Source organism: Onthophagus taurus, chromosome 7 (genome assembly GCF_036711975.1).
Source record: "Onthophagus taurus isolate NC chromosome 7, IU_Otau_3.0, whole genome shotgun sequence".
Classification (NCBI taxonomy): domain Eukaryota; kingdom Metazoa; phylum Arthropoda; class Insecta; order Coleoptera; family Scarabaeidae; genus Onthophagus; species Onthophagus taurus.
In genome coordinates, this window is record NC_091972.1 from 2460439 (window position 1) to 2482843 (window position 22405).

Genomic DNA, 22405 nt, shown 5'->3' on the forward strand with positions numbered 1-22405 from the left:
GATCGAATTCTCTCCCATCAGGTACACGCACACCGCGTTCTTGCTGACTTTACCTTCTATACTAAACTAACTGACATTTTAAAGAAACCGTGTTACCAACAGCCAACAAGTTTAGTTAATTTTCATTAAAAAAACTGTAGGTAGCTTAAAAAAAAATTATAAATCAAATTTTAAACGATTTTATTAAAAATAAAATGTCTACAATCGCATACAAATTAAAATTAGTGTTAATAAATTAATGATATTCTTTATCTTCTTCTTCTTCTTGCTCTTCACCTACGCTGGAGGGATGGATTGCGCCGACACCAGTATTCTGACTATCTCAAGTGTGATAGATTCCATCTTACGGATTAAGCAATATGCGACCTTATGATCAATATATTCTTCGCACAACTCGACACCAGTGTAATGATAGATCCCAGTGTTAGTGCGCTTTAGAAAATGCTATTTTCTTTAACTTCGCTGGGTTGAAGCATAGATCATTACGAAACAATACCGGATGGCCGCAGTGCTGTGTCATCAGGAGAATGTGAGAAATGGTCCATAATTCGAAAGGAGCCGAAACTTCTTTGCAGGTGGATAGATGCAAGGAGGCAAGATATTCTGGTAAATCATGCAAATTATGCCTGGTTGCCAAGTTGATGGTGATGACGCGATGAACCTCAAATTTGTGAGCATTAAAACTTGATACTTTTGAGCAAACGAGTTCATCTTCAATCCAACGGATGCCTTCGATGTCAAATTGAGCAGCTTCTCTTCGCTGGGTTGAAGCATAGATCATCACGAAACTATACCGGATGGCCCAAGTGCAGTGTCATCAGGAGAATGTGAGAAATGGTCTAGAATTCGAAAGGAGCCGAAACATCTCTGCAGGTGGATGGATTCAGAGAAGCAAGATACACTGGTAAAGCATTCAGACTATGTCTGGTTGCTCCGTTGATGGTGATGACACGATGAACCTCAAATTTGTTACCATTCAACTTGATGCTTTTGATCGAAACGAGTTCATCTTCATTCCAACGGATGCCTTCGATGTCAAATTGAGCAGCTTCTCTTCGCTGGGTTGAAGCATAGATCATCAAGAAACTATACCGGATGGCCGAAGTGCAGTGTCATCAGGAGAATGTGAGAAATGCTCTAGAATTCGAAAGGAGCCGAAACTTCTCTGCAGGTGGATGGATTCAGGGAAGCAAGATACACTGGTAAATCATTCAGACTATGCCTGGTTGCTCCGTTGATGGTATTGACGCGATGAACCTCACATTTGTGAGCATTCCAACTTGATGCTTTTGATCATACAAGTTCATCTTCATTCAAACGGATGCCTTCGATGTCAAATTAAGCAGCTTCTCTTCGCTGAGTTGAAGCATAGATCATGACGAAACAATACCGGATGGCCGAAGTGCTGTGTCATCAGGAGAATGTGAGAAATGGTCTACAATTTGAAAGGTACTTAATTGCCGAAACTTCTCTGCAGGTGGATGCATTCAGAGAAGCAAGATATTCTGGGAAATCATTCAGACTATGCCTGGTTGCTCCATTGATGGTGATGACGCGATGAACCTCAAATTTGTGACCATTCAAACTTGATGCTCTTGATCAAACGAGTTCATCTTCATTCCAACGGATGCCTTCGATATCAAATTGAGCAGCTTCTCTTCGCTGGGTTGAAGCAGAGATCATCACGAAACAATACCGGATGACCGCAGTGCTGTGTCATCAGGAGAATGTGAGAAATGGTCTAGAATTCGAAAGGAGCCGAAACTTCTCTGCAGGTGGATGGATTCAGGGAGGCAAAATATTCTGGTAAATCATGCAGATTATGCCTGGTTGCCCCGTTGATGGTGATGACGCGATGAACCTCAAATTTGTGAGCATTAAAACTTGATACTTTTGATCAAACGAGTTCATCTTCATTTCAACTGAGGCCTTCGATGTCAAATTGAGCAGCTTCTCTTCGCTGGGTTGAAGCATTGATCATGACGAAACAATTCCGGATTTCCGAAGTGCTGTGTCATCAGGAGAATGTGAGAAATGGTCTAGAATTCGAAACGAGCCGAAACATCTCTGCAGGTGGATGGATTCAGAGAAGCAAGATACACTGGTAAAGCATTCAGACTATGTCTGGTTGCTCCGTTGATGGTGATGACACGATGAACCTCAAATTTGTTAGCATTCAACTTGATGCTGTTGATTGAAACTAGTTCATCTTCATTCCAACGGATGCCTTCGATGTCAAATTGAGCAGCTTCTCTTCGCTGGGTTGAAGCATTGATCATGACGAAACAATACCGGATGGCCGAAGTGCTGTGTCATCAGGAGAATGTGAGAAATGGTCTAGAATTCGAAAGGTACTTAATTGCCGAAACTTCTCTGCAGGTGGATGGATTCAGGGAAGCAAGATACACTGGTAACTCATTCAGACTATGCCTGGTTGCCCCGTTGATAATAATAATAATAATATTCCTTTATTACCCAACAGGCATAGCCCAAAAAAGGATAACAATATATATTACATAATGTAATTGTGGCAGGGAATATGTGCAACGCCACAGTAATAATACAATAATATGTATCTGTATGTGAGAAAAAAAAACAAAAATTACAAAAAATTCAAGAAATTAACAATTGACCGAATTATAAAGAAAATAAAAATAAAAACTAAATAAGTGAATTTACATGTATAAGTGAATTTACATGCAGGTGATCACTGATTGCCTGGAATCCTGTTGCCCACTTTACAGAGAGTGTATGTTGGCGCCCGTCTCATAATGTTTGTCCTAGCATAAGGAATGACGAATACGCAGCTATATCTTGAGTTACTCCTTGGAACAACAAACCCTAGTCGCTCAAGAATGAAAAGGCAATCGATGTTATATTCGATAAGCCTTTGTAGAAACCTTTCATAAAACGCGTTCCATCAAGGAAATCGTATTGTGGTATACCTCGCTCAGGGTAAATTCCATCAGATTTGTAAGAAAGAAATTTTAAGAATCTACGATGGACTCGATCAAGGCTTAAGAACTCACATGCATATAAGGGACTCCAAATCAGGCAAGCGTATTCTAACTTACTCAGAACGTAAGCACAATACAAGGTCTTTAATAAGCTGACACTTGTGAAATATTTAGACATACGCATCACAAAACCTAGGGACCTAAAGGCCTCCGAACACACATTATTGATATGTTTTTTAAAATTAAGAGTTGCATCAAACAGGACCCCCAAATCCCTGTACTCCTCAACACGACTTAAAGTGCTGCCAGCAATATTGTAAGGATATATGCATGGTAACGAGCATCAGCTATAAGTAAGTACACAACATTTATCTATATTAAGGTTAAGTTTGTAGGTCTTACACCATTGCACTATTGTGTTTAAGTTGTGCTGCAGCTTATCTGCATCTGCCATCGATGAGACTTCGGCATAGATCTTGATATCATCAGCATATCCCAACATCCGACAATCAATTTTTAGAAGTAAGTCATTTATGAAAAGAACAAATAATAGAGGGCCCAAATTTGATCCCTGTGGAACCTCTGAGGTAAGAGTGAACTCATTAGAAAAATATCCATTGTAAGCAACATAACATTTTCTATGTTGCAAATAAGAGGCCAGAAGTTGAATTGCTGAAGGAACAAATCCGAAAGAGCTCAATTTATACAAGAAAATTCTATGGTCAATCAGATCAAAGGCTTTGGATAGATCAGTGTATACAACATCCACCTGCCCACGTCTATCCAAGGTGCTACAGATAAACTCGGAAATCGCAGCCAAGTTGGTAACTGTAGAGCGACCGGAAACAAAACCATGCTGGGAAGCTGACACAAAGGGGCACGTGCTGCTGTACATAAAAGAATATAATAACTTTTCAAATAGTTTAGCAAAATCGGAAATTATCAACAAATCATCTCCAGCAGTATGCTTATTAGAAAACGTTGCCATTAATTTAATTAGCTCCTCTTCTGTAGTGGGATGAAAAGAGTATGGCAACGGATTGAAATTAGATTCAGTGAAAGTTCGGTCAGTAGATACAGTGTGAACAGCAGAAAACATGTCAGCAAAAGCATTTACAATATCTTGAGGATCAGCAAGAACATTGCTCTCACTATCAATCAGATTACAGGGTATTCTTGTGGTACGTTTCTTAGCTCGGAGAAAATTCCATATACTGGACGGATCAGTCTTGATGGTATTTTGTGTGTTGTTAAGATACTTAATGTAACTGTCGTTTATTTCATTTTTTAACAACCTCCTTAGTCGCTTAAATTCATTATAAAATACATTTTTTTTTGTTTTGATCCATTTTTTGTGATAGAATTTTTTGATATTAATATGTCTCTTTATTTCCGGCGAAAACCACGGTGGGTAAGAACTATCAGATTTGGTTTTAATAGGGACATGTGTATTAATTACGTTGATGGTGATGACGCGATGAACCTCAAATTTGTTAGCATTCAAACTTGATGCTTTTGATCAAACGAGTTCATCTTCATTCCAACGGATGCCTTCGATGTCAAATTGACCAGCTTCTCATCGCTGGGTTGAAGCATAGATCATGACGAAACAATTCCGGATGGCCGCAGTGCTGTGTCATCAGGAGAATGTGAGAAATGGTCCAGAATTCGAAAGGAGTCGAAACTTCTCTGCAGGTGGATGGATTCAGGGAAGCAAGATACTCTGGTAAATCATGCAGATTATGCCTGGTTGCCCCGTTGATGATGATGACGCGATGAACCTCAAATTTGTTAGCATTCAAACTTGATGCTTTTGATCAAACGAGTTCATCTTCATTCCAACGGATGCCTTCCACGTCAAATTGAGCAGCTTCTCTTCGCTGGGTTGAAGCATAGATCATCACGAAACAATACCGGATGGTCGAAGTGCTGTGTCATCAGGAGAATGTGAGAAATGGTCTAGAATTCGAAAGGTACTTAATTGCCGAAACTTCTCTGCAGGTGGATAGATTCAGGGAGGCAATATATTCTGGTAAATCATGCAGATTATGCCTGGTTGCTCCGTTGATGGTGTTGACGCGATGAACCTCAAATTTGTTAGCATTCAAACTTGATGCTTTTGATCAAACGAGTTCATCTTCATTCCAACGGATGCCTTCGATGTAAAATTGAGCAGCTTCTCTAAACATATCTGTGTAGACTCTTCGGATGCGTTAATATCCTAACAATGGAGGTTCATTAAAGTCGATGGGTAGAATCTGCGTAGTTTATCTTCCTTACCTTAAATATGACGTAGTGGGATATAAGTTCCTATCCTAATTCTGTGCAATTTGATCTTAATAAATTTTTATTAATACCAAAGTAGTACCATGTAGTATTGTTTCTATATATATATCATTTTGATATTTGTTTGGGAATAACAGCCCGTTACGTTTAGCTGATTGAAAATATAAAATTGAAAAGTCATCAAAGTTAAGCACCGCGCACACGGATCGCGGGAGGCAGCGCGTGGGCGATCCCCGTACGGGGGCGGCTGTTGGAAAAGCTTGGCTGTTGTGGGGGTAAAGGGGAACTTGCGGACTGCGTTTGAAGGCAGCGGTCGCCATATTGGAAAACAAATTGCACGCGCTGCCGCTGACAGCCGCTGGATGTCTCAAAGAGCGGCCTCACAAAGCGCCGCTGCTTCTGACAACTTCAACAACTTCGGGCTTCGTTTGTTCGGGACGCAGAAAAACAACTGTTCCAACGGATTATTGAAAATTCGAAACCCTTTCAGAATTAGTTTCCACTATTTTACATTAATTTTCCGTTTCGATTTTTATTTTGAATTAAAATAAGATTGTGTCGACGTAGAATTGTTGAAATATAATTTGTGTTAAGAAAAGAAAATTTTCTTTGAGAGTTTTCTCATTTGAAAGGTGCGCAAACGTCAGGGACACGTGCTAAGAGGTGATTTTTCACCTGTCAACGACAGTGATGCCGAAAGCGGTCCTTCAAAGCTCCTTACAAGAAGGATCCCGTACAAGCTTTTCGGCCATATCACGGCCTACTTCGATGTTTGTGACTCAAAAAGCGTTCTAATTGCGTGCTGTCCACCGAAGGGGATCCCCGAAATTATTCACCGTTAACGACATTCATTTTTCAAAAAAATAGGAAATTGTTTTTGTAGGCGCTTGCGTTGAAATTGTGGCGGGAGCTTTTCGTCCAAAGCTCACCGTGTCCCGTTGCATAATACGGAATGGGAAAAGGGGGAACAGTGGGGAACGACGGTACTTGGAACTCGTGAGATCGGAAGCACATGCAGTCGTTGCCCGGACGCCGATTCGTAAGCACGGGCTTAATAGAAAGCTCGCGGGCAACCGTGCGAAAGCTCGCACGACGTGCTTAGTCCGGTCGTGATCATTTCTTTTTTTACTCTCCACCTGGTTATTCTAGTTTTTTCTCTCAACTTTTTTTTTGGGGGGCGATTTTTCGCTGTTATTCGATTATTATGAGGCGTGTTTATTTTTTTGATATTATTAAATGGACGATTCAACTGAAATTCTAAAGAAAAAAGAAGGACAATTTTGGGGGAATCTGTGAAATTCGAGCAGTTTACCTATGAAAAAGGTAAAGTATATCATAATTATCATATAATAGAGAATTATTTTTTAAAAAAATCTAGAAATCACTTTTTTAATGATGTATATGTAAAGAATACTAAGTATTAGGTTTTTTTGAAAACATTAAAAATACATCGATGGAACAAGAATAATATTTCAAAATTGTGTGGTAGAAAAATTGCTGTTTTGACACGTGCCGATTACTGAAATAAACATCAATCTTTGTAACGGTTAAATTTACAGTCGAAACGTTTTGTAACAATCGATGGCGTTTGATTTAACACGTTCGTTTCTGTGTTGTGTAGTTTGAAACAAACCCTGTCCGAAATGGAAAATATTTCATTGTTTTATCATTTTGAACATTTAACAAATGTGTGGCAGGTGTTTTAAAAAAATAGAAAGAACTTAGGTTTATAAACAAACCAAATAATGTCTTTCAACATACATTTTTGATCGATTTCGCGTTCGCAATTTAGAAGTGCTGCTCTGGGCTTTTCCGTATATGACCATCAGTTGATATTGATAAGTGTAAAAGCAGCACCTGTGCTCCGTTTGCGCTGCGCTGGTGGCCAGCTGTTTCTAAGTTATCAGCGTGTCGACGAGGAATGGTTAAAATAAATTCTCTTCCAAGAAAATAATTGAAATCGGAATTGGGAGAACGAAAATGCAAATTGTCATCGTAAGTTCACGTTGACTTCGCAATTCATTTAATAACTCAAACATGTTCACTCCTGCTGCATATACACAGAATTTATTGTTCCCTAAAAAGACATCTTTATACCTTTCATAAACAGCACAATTTTTGGTGGTGTTAAATCAATAAATTTCTTATGCAACAATGAAATTATTAGAATTTGAGTCTCGTGCTACAATTACCTGATGTACAAGGTTTACTTTTCCAGTCGTGATTTTAAGCGCTTCCACGACACGCAACCTATAGTCATGGTGAAATATTCAACGGCACGACAGGCAAGCTTTACGTAGATGACCCGTCAATCATACTCAGGATAAAACAATTCCGGACTCAATTACTTATTTGTAGATAATAGTGGGTTGTCTTGTGTGTAATATCGTGACTGGATATCTTTAACTGATCGTAAATATTTAAATTAATCGATTAATAAAAGAGTAAACACTAAAAATGGAAGAATGCAAAGATAATACCTTCTGAGATACCAAAAGTCTGCTGAGGTTGTGGTTTCGTTTGATATCAACGTTATCAACAGATATCAACATTCGCGGAAATGGTACAAAAAACTGTAAAGCATTTTCATCGAGATACATATACTTTACTGGAGTGCGTGCTCACGATATTCGCTTGGTCGAGAAAACGGTCCGCCTCGCCAGCATATTCCCCCACTCTATAACGGCAAGAAATACAAATAGTACTAACTACTGGATATGATTCTGCATGAATTTATTCAATATTTACTAAATAATTCAAATAATGTTATTCAATAATGATGAAAAATACCAAATAATATATATTTAAGTTATTATAGTTTAGGAAATAAATAAAAAATACTTCAAAGCTTGTTTTTCTTTGGATTATTTATTAGAAATATAACATAGATATATTTAAATTATACATTATTAAATAATATTAATTTAGTTAGTTTTTGGCGAACAGAAGAATTATTCTTTAGAACATTTTGTAAATTAAATTGTTTTCCATAATGATTAGCTCTTATGTTTATAAAATGTTGGGCTATTAAATGGAACAAAGTATATTCATGTGATGGTGTTCCGAATTCAAGATTTATCGGATGCATGTTTGGGAAGAAAAATAATGAATGCTTATCACAAATATTTTCTTTGGCGCATTTAATAACGTTGGATTTGACATTCTTTCTTTCTTTTTTTTCTCAAACTTTTGATTTGTACATCCCGACGTTTTACTTGTTGCTGCAAGATCTTAATTTTTCGTCTCAATTTTATCTTAGTTGGTGACTGAATAATACACTGAATACCCACATCACATTGCATTGCATTCTGAAAAATATTTTATAATTTTGTGATCTCTTCGATAATAGATAATAAAGTTTTACCTGTTCAGATATCTCAGATAAGTCGGGTGTAGTACTTGTACTTGGCATGTTCTCAATATCATCAGCCTATAAAGATTAAAACAAAACTAATTCATATTTTAATTTTCAGCATATTTTTAATATAAATGGTATTTACCTTTTTCTCTTTCTCAATTACTCTAGACAATAAACGTCTTTTGGATGGAGGAGGTTTTTGAAGGTGATTTGGAAATCCTTTAAACACTGAAGGAAATGCATCTTCTTTTAGCCATCCCTTGCTGGCACCTGGTCGTATTTGATAATCCGTAGCAAGAAAATGATCACTACATAGAAAACTATACTTTGTTGGCTTAAAATTTTTCCTGGGTACTTCCTTTATCCATTTTTGAAAACTCCGGGGTTATTTAATGGAAATCTGGAACATTTATACATATATTATAATATTACCACAAACCTGAATCTAAAAATTGTAACGTACCGATGAATTGTAAACCACTTCCTGTTGACTGTCTATTTGTACATCCGTATGCAGAACAAGAATTTACCATATTTATAGATTTATATAATACACTAATTTAAACACAATATTAAAAAGTTTATAAAAAAATGTATTTAATGCAATCTTTATTCACTTAAACAACACGTTAACACCTATATGTTACATACGGAACTGAAGCTTCTTGCCGTTATAGGGTGGGGGAAGTCGTCGAGTCGACCGGCTCGTTTTTTAGTCCAAAGCACGCACTCCAGTAAATATAGTATATCTCGATGAGCATTTTAAGGAAATGGGATGCAACTTTAAACGCAGTGCAGAATTCACGCAAAACTGCACAAGTACTTGATATTACCCATTCTTCAATCTTCCGTGTATTACATAAGAATAAATTTAAACTATACATAATTCAAATAATGCAAGAATTAACTGAAGATGACTGATTGTAGATTAGATTTGATGTAAATCTACGAATTCATCTAATTTTCGTATTTTTCTCGATATTTAGGCATCTGAGAACAAAAGTGAAAGAGACCAATATTGTTAAGAATTACATTTTCTACAACTTTTGTTCTAACAGTTTTTTTGTAATATGCTCCGAATGTCGATTGTTACCATTAACAGCTTGTAAAACTACGAATTCATCTAATTTTCATAATTTAGTATTTTTCTCGATATTTAGGCATCTGAGAACAAAAGTGAAAGAGAACAATATTGTCAAGAATTAAATTTTCTACAACTTTTGTTCTAAAAGTTGTTTTGTAAAATGCTCCGAATGTCAATTGTTACCACTAACAGCTTGTAAAACTACGAATTGATCTAATTCACCTAATTTTCATATTTTAGTATTTTTCTCGATATTTAGACATCTGAGAACAAAAGTGAAAGAGAGCAATATTGTCAAGAAGTAAATTTTCTACAACTTTTGTTTTAAAAGTTGTTTTGTAAAATGCTCCGAATGTCGATTGTTACCATTAACAGCTTGTAAATCTACGAACTTATCTAATTTTCATATTTTAGTATTTTTCTCGATATTTAGGCATTTGACAACAAAAGTGAAAGAGACCAATATTGTTAAGAATTAAATTTTCTCAAACTTTTGTTCTAAGAGTTGTTTTGTAAAATGCTCCGAATGTCGATTGTTACCATTAACAGCTTGTAAAACTACGAATTTATCTAATTTTCATATTTTAGTATTTTTCTTGATATTTATTCATCTGAGAACAAAAGTGGAAGAGAGCAATATTGTCAAGAAGTAAATTTTCTACAACTTTTATTCTAAAAGTTGTTTTGTAAACTGCTCCGAATGTCGATTGTTACCATTAACAGCTTGTAAAACTACGAATTCATCTAATTTTCATATTTTAGTATTTTTCTCGATATTTAGGCATCTGACAACAAAAATTAAAGTGAGCAATATTGTCAAGAATTAAGTTTTCTACAATTTTTGTTCTAAGAGTTGTTTTGTAAAATGCTCCGAATGTCGATTGTTACCATTAACAGCTTGTAAAACTACGAATTCATCTAATTCACCTAATTTTCATATTTTAGTGTTTTTCTCGATATTTAGGCATCTGAGAACAAAAGTGAAAGAGACCAATATTGTTAAGAATTAAATTTTCTACAACTTTTGTTCTAATAGTTGTTTTTAAAATGCTCCGAATGTCGATTGTTACCATTAACAGCTTGTAAAACTACGAATTCATCTAATTTTCATATTTTAGTATTTTTCTCGATATTTAGGCATCTGACAACAAAAGTGAAAGAAACCAATATTGTTAAGAATTACATTTTCTACAACATTTGTTCTAAAAGTTGTTTTGTAAAATGCTCCGAATGTCAATTGTTGCCATTAACAGCTTGTAAAACTACGAATTCATCTAATTCATCTAATTTTCATATTTTAGTGTTTTTCTCGATATTAAGGCATCTGAGAACAAAAGTGAAAGAGAGCAATATTGTCAAGAATTAAGTTTTCTACAACTTTTGTTCTAAAAGTTCGTTTGTAAAATGCTCCGAATGTCGATTGTTACCATTAACAGCTTGTAAATCTACGAACTTATCTAATTTTCATATTTTAGTATTTTTCTCGATATTTAGGCATTTGACAACAAAAGTGAAAGAGACCAATATTGTTAAGAATTAAATTTTCTCAAACTTTTGTTCTAAGAGTTGTTTTGTAAAATGCTCCGAATGTCGATTGTTACCATTAACAGCTTGTAAAACTGTGAATTTATCTAATTTTCATATTTTAGTATTTTTCTTGATATTTATTCATCTGAGAACAAAAGTGGAAGAGAGCAATATTGTCAAGAAGTAAATTTTCTACAACTTTTATTCTAAAAGTTGTTTTGTAAACTGCTCCGAATGTCGATTGTTACCATTAACAGCTTGTAAAACTACGAATTCATCTAATTTTCATATTTTAGTATTTTTCTCGATATTTAGGCATCTGACAACAAAAATTAAAGTGAGCAATATTGTCAAGAATTAAGTTTTCTACAATTTTTGTTCTAAGAGTTGTTTTGTAAAATGCTCCGAATGTCGATTGTTACCATTAACAGCTTGTAAAACTACGAATTCATCTAATTCACCTAATTTTCATATTTTAGTGTTTTTCTCGATATTTAGGCATCTGAGAACAAAAGTGAAAGAGAGCAATATTGTCAAGAATTAAATTTTCTACAACTTTTGTTCTAAAAGTTGTTTTGTAAAATGCTCCGAATGTCCATTATTACCATTAACAGCTTGTAAAACTACGAATTCATCTAATTTTCATATTTTAGTATTTTTCTCGATATTTAGGCATCTGACAACAAAAGTGAAAGAAACCAATATTGTTAAGAATTACATTTTCTACAACATTTGTTCTAAAAGTTGTTTTGTAAAATGCTCCGAATGTCAATTGTTGCCATTAACAGCTTGTAAAACTACGAATTCATCTAATTTATCTAATTTTCATATTTTAGTGTTTTTCTCGATATTAAGGCATCTGAGAACAAAAGTGAAAGAGAGCAATATTGTCAAGAATTAAATTTTCTACAACTTTTGTTCTAAAAGTTCGTTTGTAAAATGCTCCGAATGTCGATTGTTACCATTAAGAGCTTGTAAAACTACTAATTCATCTAATTTTCATATTTTAGTGTTTTTCTCGATATTTAGGCATCTGAGAACAAAAGTGAAAGAGAGCAATATTGTCAAGAATTAAATTTTCAACAACTTTTGTTCTAAAAGTTGTTTTGTAAAATGCTCCGAATGTCGATTGCTACCATTAAGAGCTTGTAAAACTACTAATTCATCTAATTCATCTAATTTTCATATTTTAGTGTTTTTCTCGATATTTAGGCATCTGAGAACAAAAGTGAAAGAGACCATTATTGTTAAGAATTACATTTTCTAAAACTTTTGTTCTAAAAGTTGTTTTGTAAAATGCTCTGAATGTCGATTGTTACCATTAAGAGCTTGTAAAACTACGAATTCATCTAATTTTCATATTTTAGTATTTTTCTCGATATTTAGGCATCTGACAACAAAAATTAAAGTGAGCAATATTGTCAAGAATTAAATTTTCTACAACTTTTATTCTAAAAGTTGTTTTGTAAAATGCTCCGAATGTCGATTGTTACCATTAACAGCTTGTAAAACTACGAATTCATCTAATTTTCATATTTTAGTATTCTTCTCGATATTTAGGCATCTGACAACAAAAGTGAAAGAGACCAATATTGTTAAGAATTACATTTTCTACAACTTTTGTTCTAAAAGTTGTTTTGTAAAATGCTCCGAATGCCGATTGTTACCATTAACAGCTTGTAAAACGATGAATTCATCTAATTCATCTAATTTTCATATTTTAGTATTTTTCTCGATATTTAGGCATTTGACAACAAAAGTGAAAGAGACCAATATTGTTAAGAATTACATTTTCTACAACTTTTGTTCTAAAAGTTGTTTTGTAAAATGCTCCGAATGTCGATTGTTACCATTAACAGCTTGTAAAACGACGAATTCATCTAATTTTCATATTTTAGTATTTTTCTCGATATTTAGGCATTTGACAACAAAAGTGAAAGGGACCAATATTGTTAAGAATTACATTTTCTACAACTTTTGTTCTAAAAATATTTTTTTAAAATGCTCCGAATGTCCATTGTTACCATTAACAGCTTGTAAAACTACGAATTCCTCTAATTTTCATATTTTAGTGTTTTTCTCGTTATTTAGGCAACTGATAACAAAAGTGAAAGAGACCTATATTGTTAAGAATTATATTTTCTACATCTTTTGTTCTAAAAGTTTTTTTGTAAAATGCTCCGAATGTCGATTGTTACCATTAACAGCTTGTAAAACTACGAATTCATCTAATTCACCTAATTTTTATATTTTAGTGTTTTTCTCGATATTTAGGCATCTGAGAACAAAAGTGAAAGAGAGCAATATTGCCAAGAATAAAATTTTCTATAACTTTTGTTCTAAAAGTTGTTTTGTAAAATGCTCCGAATGTCAATTGTTGCCATTAACAGCTTGTAAAACTACGAATTCATCTAATGTTCATATTTTAATATTTTTCTCGATATTTAGGCATCTGACAATAAAACTGAAAGAGACCAATATTGTTAAGAATTACATTTTCTACAACTTTTGTTCTAAAATTTTTTTTGTAATATGCTCCGAATGTCGATTGTTACCACTAACAGCTTGTAAAACTACGAATTGATCTAATTCACCTAATTTTCATATTTTAGTGTTTTTCTCGATATTTAGGCATCTGACAACAAAAGTTAAAGTGAGCAATATTGTCAAGAATTAAATTTTCTGCAACTTTTGTTCTAAAAGTTGTTTTGTAAAATGCTCCGAATGTCAATTGTTACCATTAACAGCTTGTAAAACCACGAATTGATCTAATTTTCATATTTTAGTGTTTTTCTCGATATTTAGGCATCTGACAACAAAAGTTAAAGTGAGCAATATTGTCAAGAATTAAATTTTTTACAACTTTTGTTCTAAAAGTTATTTTGTAATATGCTCCGAATGTCGATTATTGCCATTAACAACTTCTAAACTACGAATATGATGGTTAAAGTCGGCAATTGAAGTAATATGATATCATTTTCAGCCACTCAAAAAATAAGTTTGAGTTGATGTACCCCGTGTCTGAAATCGAAAAAACACAATATTAAATTTGCTTCTGTTAGAAAATTATAATGGTGGTGTAGACCAGCAATACTAACCGTGCAAAAGATGGTGGTATTGACGCCATGTTCACAAAATGTTGTTATAAGTTTATGCTCATCAGTTTATGCTATGAGGTTATGAATAAAAATAAGACAAATATAATTGCACACCAATAAGAACAATTGTCTCTACAATTAATATCATATCAATTGGAAACTGCTCAACACATTAGCCTAAAAGAACATTAAATGCCACAGAAATGGATTACTGGAGAAAAGCTGCTGGAAAATTTAGATAGGAGATGAAAGAAGAATTAGAAAGGAAAACAACACATATAATGAAAGAAAAAGATGACATGTACAGAGAATGGGTGAAGACCGAGTACTAGGCCATGGAGGTGTTGAAGGCAGAATATTGATGGAGGGTTGCGGATGAGAGCGTTGGACGAAGAGAGAGAGGACGAATTTGCTAAAATAAACTAATATCCCTTAATACAGTAAGACAAATATGAAAAAAATTGACAACAAACATGAAACAACAATTAATTTCACTATACCTTCTATAAAATCTAAACACCTAAGTAAATTTTCAAAGCAAATGAACTCGAACGTTAGCAATAAGTGAATCAGACGCCAACGTGTGGGTTTGGATTGGCCTTTTTTCGTTTCTCTTCTAAATACCTAAGCCTGTATTATTGCGATCACCGCCACCCGCAGAGGTGCTGTTTCGTGTAATCATAGTTTAAAACCGTTTACATTAACAAACTCCAGCAGATGTAGCCATGTGACCACTGTAACGGTTGCCTCACCTGTACGCAATCTTAACCGTTCAACGTACACATACTGACGGCTGCCCGTTTATTTTATTATTTCGTACCTGTTTTACATTCGGCAAATTTCCATCCAAACACATTTTATTGGATGATCAGATGAAAGATATATCGATAACGTTTCGGTGGGTACTGGTTAATTTACCGAAAAGGAAACTGAGATTTCTTTTACTTTTCTATCATCTTTAAACCGTTTCTGTTACTGTATACAAGAAAGCTTGGAAAAATACGATTTAAAAGATGTTGCGTAGATATAAACAAAATTTACTTATCTTGAGTTTTATACTAAAAATAGATAAATTAAGGTTTTGTATACCAAATATTGATAACATTTTATCACAGTAACTTTGTGTTTTACTATATTTTGATGTAATTATTTCAAATTTAGCTTCAAACAATGTAAAATTGTATTTATTTTCTTAATATTGTTTAAGTAATATAATAAAGGTTTTTTTTTGTAGATATTGACGTAAAAATGTATCTCATTCTCATTTTGATATTTTTGATAACATTATTTTATTATAAAGCGATCAAACCGTATTCTTATTGGACCCAAAGAGGTGTTAAACAAAGAAAACAAATTTATTTACTTGGAGATAATGCTGGGCAAATATTTAAACGAGAATCTTTTTATGGGATGATTAAAAATCTTTACGAACATTTTCCTCAAGAACGGTATTAAAATTGTTACAAATATTTATTTCGCTTTAATACAAAAATATTTTTATAGATATTTCGGTATGTATCAAATGCTTCATCCAACATTATTGTTAAGAGATCCAGAACTTATAAAAACGATTACAATAAAAGATTTTGATCATTTCGTGAACCATAAACCACTTTTACCAGAAAGTTCAGAAACGATTTGGACTAAAAATATTCTTTTAACACAAGGTTATTTAAATAATTATTTATTAAGCTAAAATTATTGAAGTGTCTTATCTTTTTAGATGATGATTGGAGACAAGTAAGAGTCGCATTAACTCCAAATTTTACCTCTAACAAAATGAAGCTTATGTTTGGAATAATTTTTGAAACTACGAATACTTACGTGAAACATTTTCAAAATTTAAACGACAAAGTTTATGAAGTAGAATTAAAAGATTTAATGACAAGATACGCAATTGATATAATTTCAACCATAGCTTTCGGTTTTAAATGCGACTCAATCAACGATAAAAACAACGAGTTTTATATTAAAGGTGTCGATTTAGGTCGGCTTGATTTCAAAAGAGTCTTAAAGTTTTTTGCATTTGATTTGTTTCCAACTTTAAGCAATTTGATTAAAATTAAAGTTTTCCCAAGGAGTCTATCAAGTTTCTTTGAAAACATCATTAAAACCACGATAAAATTACGAGAAGAACAAGGAATTGTTCGTGGAGATATGATTGATTTTCTTCTTCAAAGTAGAGATAAAATGGAAGATAAAAATTTATTATCGGATGAAAATATAACAGCGCATGCTTTTTCGTTCTTTTTCGGGGGATTCGAATCCACTTCAACCGTTTTAAGTTTCATGGGTTACGAATTAGCAATTAACCCTGAAATTCAACAAAAATTGCAAGAAGAAATCGATAAAACATTTCAAGAATGTAACGGCAACTTAACTTACGATGCTTTACAAAAAATGAGGTACATGGACATGGTGGTTTCGGAAACTTTAAGGAAATGGCCACCAAATCCGTTTACAGATCGAGTTTGCGTCAAACCTTACACAATTCCTCCAACTAATCAACACGAACAATCTCTTAATTTAGAAGTTGGTCAAACGGTTTGGATACCCATTTATGGGTTACATAATGATCCAGAATATTTCCCAAACCCCACTAAATTCGACCCGGAGAGATTCAACGAAGAAAATAAACAAAATATCCCATCAGGAGTTTATGTACCTTTTGGAATGGGACCCAGAAATTGTATCGGATCTAGAATGGCGTTGTTGGAAATTAAACTATTCTTTTTCAATATGCTAGCTAATTTTGATTTCATTCAAATTAACAAAACAGAAAACCCTTTAAAATTAGTTAATTATGGTTTAACTCTAATAACTGAAAATGGTATTTGGGTGGGATTAAAACCGAGAATGTTTAAGAACTAATTTTATACAAAAAATAATTTAAACTATATAAACAGATAAGTTTTATCGCGCATTTTTATTTACTTCTTCTACAAAATTGAACTCAAAGTTAAAAATCTCATTAAATTAATCTCATTTTCGTTTTGTTCTAAAAGTTGTTTTGTAAAATGCTCCGAATGTCGATTGTTACCATTAACAGCTTATAAAACTACGAATTCATCTAAATTTCATATTTTAGTATTTTTCTCGATATTTAGGCATCTGAGAACAAAAATGAAAGAGAGCAATATTGTCAAGCAGTAAATTTTCTACAACTTTTGTTCTAAAAGTTGTTTTGTAAAATGCTCCGAATGTCGATTGTTACCATTAACAGCTTATAAAACTACGAATTCATCTAATTTTCATATTTTAGTATTTTCTCGATATTTAGGCATCTGAGAACAAAAGTGAAAGAGAGCAATACTGTCAAGAATTAAATTTTCTACAACTTTTGTTCTAAAAGTTGTTTTGTAAAATGCTCCAAATGTCGACTGTTACCATTAACAGCTTGTAAAACTACGAATTCATCTAAATTTCATATTTTAGTATTTTTCTCGATATTTAGGCATCTGACAACAAAAGTGAAAGAAACCAATATTGTTAAGAATTACATTTTCTACAACTTTTGTTCTAAAAGTTGTTTTGTAAAATGCTCCGAATGTCGATTGTTACCATTAACAGCTTATAAAACTACGAATTCATCTAATTTTCATATTTTAGTATTTTTCTCGATATTTAGGCATCTGAGAACAAAAGTGAAAGAGAGCAATACTGTCAAGAATTAAATTTTCTACAACTTTTGTTCTAAAAGTTGTTTTGTAAAATGCTCCAAATGTCGACTGTTACCATTAACAGCTTGTAAAACTACGAATTCATCTAAATTTCATATTTTAGTATTTTTCTCGATATTTAGGCATCTGACAACAAAAGTGAAAGAAACCAATATTGTTAAGAATTACATTTTCTACAACTTTTGTTCTAAAAGTTGTTTTGTAAAATGCTCCGAATGTCGATTGTTACCATTAACAGGTTGTAAAACTAAGAATTCATCTAATTCACCTAATTTTCATATTTTAGTGTTTTTTTCGATATTTAGGCATCTGAGAACAAAAGTGAAAGAGAGCAATATTGTCAAGAATTAAATTTTCTACAACTTTTGTTCTAAAAGTTTTTTTGTAATATGCTCCGAATGTCGGTTGTTACCATTAACAGCTTGTAAAACTACGAATTCATCTAATTTTCATATTTTAGTATTTTTCTCGATATTTAGGCATCTGAGAACAAAAGTGAAAGAGACCAATATTGTTAAGAATTACATTTTCTAAAACTTTTGTTCTAAAAGTTGTTTTGTAAAATGCTCCGAATGTCGATTGTTACCATTAACAGCTTGTAAAACTACGAATTCATCTAATTTTCATATTTTAGTATTTTTCTCGATATTTAGGCATCTGAGAACAAAAATGAAAGAGACCAATATTGTTAAGAATTACATTTGCTACAACTTCTGTTCTAAAAGTTTTTTTGTAAAATGCTCCGAATGTCGATTGTTACCATTAACAGCTTGTAAAACTACGAATTCATCTAATTCACTTAATTTTCATATTTTAGTGTTTTTCTCGATATTTAGGCATCTGAGAACAAAAATGAAAGAGAGCAATATTGTCGAGAATTAAATTTTCTACAACTTTTGTTCTAAAAGTTGTTTTATAAAATGCTCCGCATGTCGATTGTTACCATTAACAGCTTGTAAAACTACGAATTCATCTAATTTTCATATTTTAGTGTTTTTCTCGATATTTAGGCATCTGAGAACAAAAGTGAAAGAAAGCAATATTGTCAAGAATAAAATTTTCTCAAACTTTTGTTCTAAAAGTTGTTTTGTAAAATGCTCCGAATGTCGATTGCTACCATTAAGAGCTTGTAAAACTACGAATTCATCTAATTTTCATATTTTAGTGTTTTTCTCGATATTTAGGCATCTGAAAACAAAAGTGAAAGAGAACAATATTGTCAAGAATTAAATTTTCTACAACTTTTGTTCTAAAAGTTGTTTTGTAAAATGCTCCGAATGTCAATTGTTACCATTAACAGCTTGTAAAACTACGAATTCATCTAATTCACCTAATTTTAATATTTTAGTATTTTTCTCAATATTTAGGCATCTCAGAAGAAAACTGAAAGAGACCAATATTGTTAAGAATTACATTTTCTACAACTTTTGTTCTAAAAGTTGTTTTGTAAAATGCTCCGAATGTCGATTGCTACCATTAAGAGCTTGTAAAACTACGAATTCATCTAATTTTCATATTTTAGTATTTTTCTCGATATTTAGGCATCTGACAACAAAAGTGAAAGAAACCAATATTGTTAAGAATTACATTTTCTACAACTTTTGTTCTAAAAGTTGTTTTGTAAAATGCTCCGAATGTCAATTGTTACCATTAACAGCTTGTAAAACTACGAATTCATCTAATTCACCTAATTTTAATATTTTAGTATTTTTCTCAATATTTAGGCATCTCAGAAGAAAACTGAAAGAGACCAATATTGTTAAGAATTACATTTTCTACAACTTTTGTTCTAAAAGTTGTTTTGTAAAATGCTCCGAATGTCGATTGCTACCATTAAGAGCTTGTAAAACTACGAATTCATCTAATTTTCATATTTTAGTATTTTTCTCGATATTTAGGCATCTGACAACAAAAGTGAAAGAAACCAATATTGTTAAGAATTACATTTTCTACAACTTTTGTTCTAAAAGTTGTTTTGTAAAATGCTCCGAATGTCAATTGTTACCATTAACAGCTTGTAAAACTACGAATTCATCTAATTCACCTAATTTTAATATTTTAGTATTTTTCTCAATATTTAGGCATCTCAGAAGAAAACTGAAAGAGACCAATATTGTTAAGAATTACATTTTCTACAACTTTTGTTCTAAAAGTTGTTTTGTAAAATGCTCCGAATGTCGATTGCTACCATTAAGAGCTTGTAAAACTACGAATTCATCTAATTTTCATATTTTAGTATTTTTCTCGATATTTAGGCATCTGACAACAAAAGTGAAAGAAACCAATATTGTTAAGAATTACATTTTCTACAACTTTTGTTCTAAAAGTTGTTTTGTAAAATGCTCCGAATGTCAATTGTTACCATTAACAGCTTGTAAAACTACGAATTCATCTAATTCACCTAATTTTAATATTTTAGTATTTTTCTCAATATTTAGGCATCTCAGAAGAAAACTGAAAGAGACCAATATTGTTAAGAATTACATTTTCTACAACTTTTGTTCTAAAAGTTGTTTTGTAAAATGCTCCGAATGTCGATTGCTACCATTAAGAGCTTGTAAAACTACGAATTCATCTAATTTTCATATTTTAGTATTTTTCTCGATATTTAGGCATCTGACAACAAAAGTGAAAGAAACCAATATTGTTAAGAATTACATTTTCTACAACTGTTGTTCTAAAAGTTGTTTTGTAAAATGCTCCGAATGTCGATTGTTACCATTAACAGGTTGTAAAACTAAGAATTCATCTAATTCACCTAATTTTCATATTTTAGTGTTTTTTTCGATATTTAGGCATCTGAGAACAAAAGTGAAAGAGAGCAATATTGTCAAGCAGTAAATTTTCTACAACTTTTGTTCTAAAAGTTGTTTTGTAAAATGCTCCGAATGTCGATTGTTACCATTAACAGCTTATAAAACTACGAATTCATCTAATTTTCATATTTTAGTATTTTTCTCGATATTTAGGCATCTGAGAACAAAAGTGAAAGAGAGCAATACTGTCAAAAATTAAATTTTCTACAACTTTTGTTCTAAAAGTTGTTTTGTAAAATGCTCCAAATGTCGACTGTTACCATTAACAGCTTGTAAAACTACGAATTCATCTAAATTTCATATTTTAGTATTTTTCTCGATATTTAGGCATCTGACAACAAAAGTGAAAGAAACCAATATTGTTAAGAATTACATTTTCTAAAACTTTTGTTCTAAAAGTTGTTTTGTAAAATGCTCCGAATGTCGATTGTTACCATTAACAGCTTGTAAAACTACGAATTCATCTAATTTTCATATTTTAGTGTTTTTCTCGATATTTAGGCATCTGAAAACAAAAGTGAAAGAGAACAATATTGTCAAGAATTAAATTTTCTACAACTTTTGTTCTAAAAGTTGTTTTGTAAAATGCTCCGAATGTCAATTGTTACCATTAACAGCTTGTAAAACTACGAATTCATCTAATTCACCTAATTTTAATATTTTAGTATTTTTCTCAATATTTAGGCATCTCAGAAGAAAACTGAAAGAGACCAATATTGTTAAGAATTACATTTTCTACAACTTTTGTTCTAAAAGTTGTTTTGTAAAATGCTCCGAATGTCGATTGCTACCATTAAGAGCTTGTAAAACTACGAATTCATCTAATTTTCATATTTTAGTATTTTTCTCGATATTTAGGCATCTGACAACAAAAGTGAAAGAAACCAATATTGTTAAGAATTACATTTTCTACAACTGTTGTTCTAAAAGTTGTTTTGTAAAATGCTCCGAATGTCGATTGTTACCATTAACAGGTTGTAAAACTAAGAATTCATCTAATTCACCTAATTTTCATATTTTAGTGTTTTTTTCGATATTTAGGCATCTGAGAACAAAAGTGAAAGAGAGCAATATTGTCAAGAATTAAATTTTCTACAACTTTTGTTCTAAAAGTTTTTTTGTAATATGCTCCGAATGTCGGTTGTTACCATTAACAGCTTGTAAAACTACGAATTCATCTAATTTTCATATTTTAGTATTTTTCTCGATATTTAGGCATCTGAGAACAAAAGTGAAACAGACCAATATTGTTAAGAATTACATTTTCTAAAACTTTTGTTCTAAAAGTTGTTTTGTAAAATGCTCCGAATGTCGATTGTTACCATTAACAGCTTGTAAAACTACGAATTCATCTAATTTTCATATTTTAGTATTTTTCTCGATATTTAGGCATCTGAGAACAAAAATGAAACAGACCAATATTGTTAAGAATTACATTTGCTACAACTTTTGTTCTAAAAGTTTTTTTGTAAAATGCTCCGAATGTCGATTGTTACCATTAACAGCTTGTAAAACTACGAATTCATCTAATTCACTTAATTTTCATATTTTGGTGTTTTTCTCGATATGTAGGCATCTGAGAACAAAAATGAAAGAGAG

General features: G+C 32.4%; 2 protein-coding genes and 1 long non-coding RNA gene across 3 annotated transcripts in view; 2 read left to right on the forward strand and 1 right to left on the reverse strand.

The window, feature by feature from the left end:
• Nucleotides 1-6265: 6265 nt before the first annotated feature.
• The window catches only part of LOC111424431 (CBFA2/RUNX1 partner transcriptional co-repressor nervy), a 97651-nt gene continuing 81511 nt past the window's right edge, over nucleotides 6266-22405 (forward strand). The window contains exon 1 of the mRNA XM_023057952.2: nucleotides 6266-6566. Within this exon, the coding sequence (XP_022913720.1) occupies nucleotides 6558-6566 (9 nt within the window). The 5' untranslated portion in view covers nucleotides 6266-6557. The remainder of the gene's footprint in view (nucleotides 6567-22405) is intronic.
• LOC139430651 (uncharacterized) lies at nucleotides 8092-9634 on the reverse strand. Its single transcript, XR_011641041.1, has 4 exons — nucleotides 9065-9634; nucleotides 8744-9001; nucleotides 8608-8673; nucleotides 8092-8551 (listed from the first exon to the last, which is right to left on the reverse strand). It is a non-coding gene; the product is annotated as an uncharacterized lncRNA (long non-coding RNA).
• Nucleotides 15385-17226, forward strand: LOC111424432 (cytochrome P450 9e2-like). The gene is made up of 4 exons (XM_023057955.2): nucleotides 15385-15482; nucleotides 15545-15758; nucleotides 15814-15977; nucleotides 16034-17226. The coding sequence occupies exons 2-4, from the start codon at nucleotides 15559-15561 to the stop codon at nucleotides 17179-17181; spliced, it is 1512 nt and encodes a 503-aa protein (XP_022913723.2). The 5' UTR covers nucleotides 15385-15482; nucleotides 15545-15558; the 3' UTR covers nucleotides 17182-17226.